Source organism: Engraulis encrasicolus, chromosome 21, assembly GCF_034702125.1.
Source record: "Engraulis encrasicolus isolate BLACKSEA-1 chromosome 21, IST_EnEncr_1.0, whole genome shotgun sequence".
Classification (NCBI taxonomy): Eukaryota; Metazoa; Chordata; class Actinopteri; order Clupeiformes; family Engraulidae; genus Engraulis; species Engraulis encrasicolus.
In genome coordinates, this window is record NC_085877.1 from 29,074,765 (window position 1) to 29,080,323 (window position 5,559).

The 5,559-nt window shown below is 47.8% G+C and overlaps 1 protein-coding gene across 1 annotated transcript in view; it reads right to left on the minus strand.

Annotated features, from left to right (window-relative positions):
* The window catches only part of nat8l (N-acetyltransferase 8-like), a 32,462-nt gene extending 27,525 nt beyond the window's left edge, over window positions 1–4,937 (minus strand). The window contains exons 1-2 of the mRNA XM_063186538.1: window positions 4,374–4,937; window positions 328–492 (exon numbers count right to left, since the gene is read on the minus strand). Of these exons, the coding sequence (XP_063042608.1) occupies window positions 328–492; window positions 4,374–4,743 (535 nt within the window). The 5' untranslated portion in view covers window positions 4,744–4,937. The remainder of the gene's footprint in view (window positions 1–327; window positions 493–4,373) is intronic.
* Window positions 4,938–5,559: the final 622 nt, after the last annotated feature.

The window sequence follows — 5,559 nt, forward strand, 5'->3', positions numbered from 1 at the left end:
CATGCATGTGTGTGCGTGCGTGCGTGCGTGCGTGTGTAATTGTGTGTGTGTGCGTGCTGCTCACCTGTGGGCTTCATGTAGAAGGCCTGTATGTACTACATGTCGTTGTGTGTATGCGCATGTGCGCATGCGTAAATGCGTGTGTGCATGTGCACGTGTGTGCGTGCGTGCTCACCTGTGCTGTGGGCTTCATGTAGAAGGCCTGTGTGTCCTCAATGTTGGTGTGTGTGTGTGTGTGTGTGTGTGTATGTGCATGTGCGCATGCGTGTGTGCGTGCATGTGCGCATGCGTGTGTGCGTGCGCGCGCATGTGTGCGTGCGTGCTCACCTGTGGGCTTCATGTAGAAGGCCTGAATGTCCTCCATGTCAGTGTGCAGGGCGCAGTCCAGGTAGCCCAGGATGACGCGGCGGCTGTAGTAGTAACGCGCCCCCATCAGGAGAAACGGGGTACAGCAGGTCAGCGGCAGGGACTTGGTCACCATGTAGCACATGACTAGTTACGATAACAAGCACACAAGGAGGAGAGAGGGAGGTGAGCACAGGCCCCACACAAACATCGCAAGCAAACTAGGCAATTGCCCAGCTAACGCTCCCAGATGAAAAGGGGGCCCCCTGTTAATGATTACCTCTGCCAAGGAGGTTGTGTTCTCAATCGTCTGAAAAGAAGAAAGGGGTCCCAAGTCCCTCTTTCCCTAGGGCCCCCAATACCTTGAAATGGACCTGGGTGAACAACACCTAATTAGATCGCTAGACTGCCTTGAAATGCCATAGACTACCCAGAGACATGGCACGGGATTCTCCTCCACATCTCTTCTGCTTAAAAACAGAAAGACAATTTGTCTAACTTTTCTAACTTCTTTTACTTCTTTTTTCTTTTGGGGACTTATTTGAGCTCAAAACGTTTCATTGCTCAATGCTCATGAAAGGAACTTAGGAGTGTATGACAATAAAACATAGTAATAAATAAATATAACAATTAAAAATACAATGGAACAAAAACAACAAAGTAAAACAGATAAATAAAACTTTAGAGGACATGACAGCAGCAGGTACAGTAGGTACTTGGTCACCAAGTATTGGACATGAACAGCTATAATAATAACAAGAACAATCAGACAGGTCACCAAGTATTGGACAGACAGACCAACAGACAGACAGACAGACAGACAGACAGACAGACAGACAGACAGACAGACAGACAGACAGACAGGGTCATTGCAATACCCAACCCAATCCCTCTCCAGGCCAGGTAATCAGTTGACAAGGGAGAGAATGGTTAACACGTCAAAACACAACGTTATACATTTGTTGTTACCAGATTGGCAATGACAGAGTCATAGCGCATTACTAACGGTCCTGTGTTGTGTCATAGTAGAGTAATAATATGGTAATGAACCTTTCAATGACTATTACAGCGTGCCTCAGATGGTACGGCGTGCATTATGGGCCAACGTCAGTGGAAGTGACTTGGTCATCATGTGGCACATGACTAGTAGGCCCAGTAAGGAAAGGAGAGCTGAGCTGAGTTGAGGTGAGGTGAGGTGAGCAACACGCAGGGACTATGAGCTGTGAATAATGAGAGACAGGAGAGAGGTGAGTGAAAGGGACTGGGTCACTGTGTGTAAGACATGATTAGTAGCAAGGAGACAAGGGAGAGAGGGGGCAACCCCAAACAGCACTCCAAGGAGCAGTGCGACGGGATGGAGACAGGGAGGAGAATGTAGGAGAGCACTGGTTAATTACTCCCCCCACCAACCCGACGGGTCAAGAGTTATGCCGGCAAACTTTGGGTTACGAGTCTGACGCCCTAGTCGCGTGGCCATGACTGCCCAATGATAATGTCATTGTTAAAGAGCAGTGTTGCTGAAAAAGGCAATAAGAAGTTGTGATTGGCTCTCTGGAAAATATTTTCTCGAGATGATGGCAAAAGAGGGAGGGTTTTTTTGCTCATTTAACGTTTATCTTACCAGTAAAGAGTCCCACTGAGACTAAAATCAAGAAACAGCAAAAGGGAGGAAGTTACTATTTAAATGTACATTCTTCAATGTCAATGTACACCTATAAAGAGAGAAGACAGAGAGGTGAAGTGAGGTGTGCGTTACACCTGTTTATGGACACAGAGAAACAAATCATCATGTCTTTTTTTTGTCAATGAGTAGGTCTTTATTTCAGTGGGAAAGGGAAGGAGGAAAGAGATGAGCACAGCACAAGAGACACGGACAGGAGGAGTGCAGGATGCAAAGGTATCATCAATCATACATGTGATCTCCCGATTCAGCAGGAATTCCTGATTTCCTGAGAATCTGTGACACACACTAGGCTCTGTATTCATTCCTGCTCTTTGGCCTTTGCCGTCAGTGGTGGCTTCAATTTTGGATAGGGGAAAGAGAGAAGAACAAGAGTTATACAGACAGAGATGGGCGAAATAAAAGTAGGGTGTTTGTAAAAAGTAGCAAGTAGAAGTAAGTTTAAAGTGTAGGCCTAAGTACAACACGTTATTACGTAGCGGTTACACCAGTTATTGCACTGTACCTAATGAGTTGGCTAGAAGTTACAGAAAAAAAACTAAACTAAACCTAAATAAATGAACTAAGACTAAAAACCTAAAAAGAAAACCCCCAACTTGATCCACCCAGCACAAAATCAGGTACATTGCTCTAACCGTAGAACAGTTACTCTGTGAAGTTGTGTTGGAGGGAAGCTATGGCAGGTTTTGCTTTTTTACATCTAGGCCTACTTTTACTTCGGCCATGCACCTTTGGATACAAATAGCAGAGGCACGGTCATGGGCCTAAATAACCACAATTCTGGACCCTATTGACGCACATTATTCAGCGCCCCAATCAATTGAAATAAAAAGACAATACATCTCCTTGTGGACCTTTGCATGCATACAAGTATCGGTGCCATGGTAGCTCGGTCCCAGTGTTCATTCCACTAACCAACCGGTAGCAACTCTGTTTACAGTCATTAGGCTAAGTCATTTTTGACACAGTCATTACAGCCATGTGAGATGATAGCCTATTCATGGTAGCCTACGTAGCCTGATGAGGTTTGAAGTGTCCGCAACTTGCGCAGGTTGAGAGAAATGAGGGTGCCGATTCCTTCACTGTCCTGCATGGGGTTGTTTGTGTTTCATTCCAACGCTAGGGGGCGCCCCTGCAAACTCGATCCATAACGAGCGGGAGCCGGGCGGTGTAGTGGGGCAGCGCGCGCGGAGGTTTCCAACAAGACATGCAATCTTCACACTTGGCTGCACCACGATATGGCATGCGTTGTAAACACGGCCCATAAAAATCACTCACCAACTCACTCACGGAGCAACATCATTAGCCACACGACTGTGTAGTTTGCAACCGTTTTTAAAGCGTCTGGTTAAAGTTTAACGATACCCTGCCCACCCCTGTAGTCCTGCAGGTTGATTGCTGATGGACCGGCATGGTGCGACCAGTCCTTGGATCACTTGCAACACCATGCGAAAGATTTAAGGAGCTTAACATTTGACCTGGGATGCGAAAGGTTTTAGTTATTGGTCTGACAATGTGGACGTGGAGCTTTATCTCAGAGACCAAAGACCAAGAGTGGCCTAAACCGGACCTTCGGTGGGCCGTTAATTCATCGTTGGGTGTGCATAAGGAAAGGGAGGGGTGTCTCTCAACTGAAACAAAGCCAAGATGCAGACCGGTCTTAAGGCATTATAAGAGAAATGTGGAAGTCTTGACATGGTAACTTCTAATACTGCCGCCATCTGTTTACTGGTTTCAGGTTTGTGAAAGTGAAACGCTGCATATTTAAAAAAAAAAAAATAAAGGTAGCCTATGCCTATTTCAGCAGAAACGATCGCTCACACTTGGGGGAGGGTACATGCTTTCAACCCCCATCTCTCATTCGTCACGTCGAACACACACACACACACGCACGCACACGTTCATTCATTCCCGCATGAGTCGCAGCCCACGCAAGCATACTAGCATATACCGGCACGACTGAACACATGCGCGCACAGTCACACACTGCCGGCCTACCGGCAAAAGCTTTCTTTTCCGTTATGGTGTGGTGATTTTTGAGCACAACACTGCTTGATGCGTTGGCACCGGCTGTAAGTCTAACAACCATCACAGATCAACAGTGATAACCCAGCCAGTCATCCAACCTTCTGGACTGGTTGCTGGTCTGTGCAAAACCGCATACGGGCAAAGGCGCAAAATGATGCGTCAAAATAAATAATAAATAAAAATAAAAATGACACAGTTTTTACACTACACCACATTTTCATATTAACGATTTGTTGGGATTAAAGCAGACACGTATGTGTTCTGCAGTACCACACAGTGACGAGTGAAGAGAAAGGCAACCGGTGCATTTTGGACTTACGTGTCAGCATGGCGTAGAGAAACTGGGTCTGTGGCTGTTGCCGGAGCCCGCGGAAGGCAGAGTTGGGGATCCGCTCCATGATGCCCTCGCAGAAGATGCGCCTAACTTCGCCATGGTCGGCAAGCTCAAACTCCCGAATGAACACCTTGTCTTGCCCTCTTCCAGGCGGCTCCTTGCTCTCCACTTCGCCGGCACTCTCCACTACCGTGTCAGCGGCGGCAGTGGCAGCCTCAGCCGGCAAAGGCGTGGAAGTCCACATTTGAGAAGAGGAAACAATGATCGACTCTTTTTTGGTCCCGGGTATGGTGGCATCGTGCTCATCCGCAACTATTTTAGTCTCGCAAACCATTTTAGGAGACGTACAATGCATGCAAGTGGCCTCAAATGAAACGGAATCGGCGAAGAAAAAAAAGAAGATGAAAAGAAGAAGAAAACACACAAGAGATTGAAAAAAGATGGGAGGAGGGGTGGTGGCGGTGGTGGTGGTGATGGAAGATGCTTTTTGTTGTTATGGAGAAAAAAGGAGGGGAGAAAAGAGCAGATGCTCTGCTGCAACCCTGAGCTCTGCTGTGCGACCAAGTCTTGCTGGTGAATTTGAAGCCGTATATAAACGAGGTGGTGCGGGCCGCATTCAGATTCTGGGGTTGGGGCTGGGATGCTGCATTTTGCAGATTGGCCGGCTCCCCACACCACGTGACGAACGGGAGAGGAGGAGAGGAGAGAGGCACCCACAGAGAGAAACACCCTGACATCTCTCTTTTTTCATTATCCTGTGCCTTTCTCTCCCTTTCACGCACGCAGGACTATGCCGGGTTTTTTCTTCTTCACAAAAAACACACACGTCCCCCTCTCTTTAGCCTATAGTCAGCCGGCGAAATTCCTCACATGTGTGCGTTGGGGGAGGTATGTCTAACTTTGGGGTGTGGAGGGGTGCACTTGCAGCGGCTGGTGAGGTGGTTTGTGGAGGTGATGGGGGCTGAGTGAGTGACTGCGTCCAGCTTTCAGAGAAGAGATGAGAGGGGGGCGAGTCGATTTGACGCACACTCCATGCCGGGAACCGTCAGTCGCATGTCACAGTAGCAGACGCCGGCTTTCTCCGTCATTAACCGGCACACATTTGCTGATGACCTACTACACAAGTGGTTGAATAGAATAGAGAGCGGTGGGCGTTTGAGGACAGAACAGA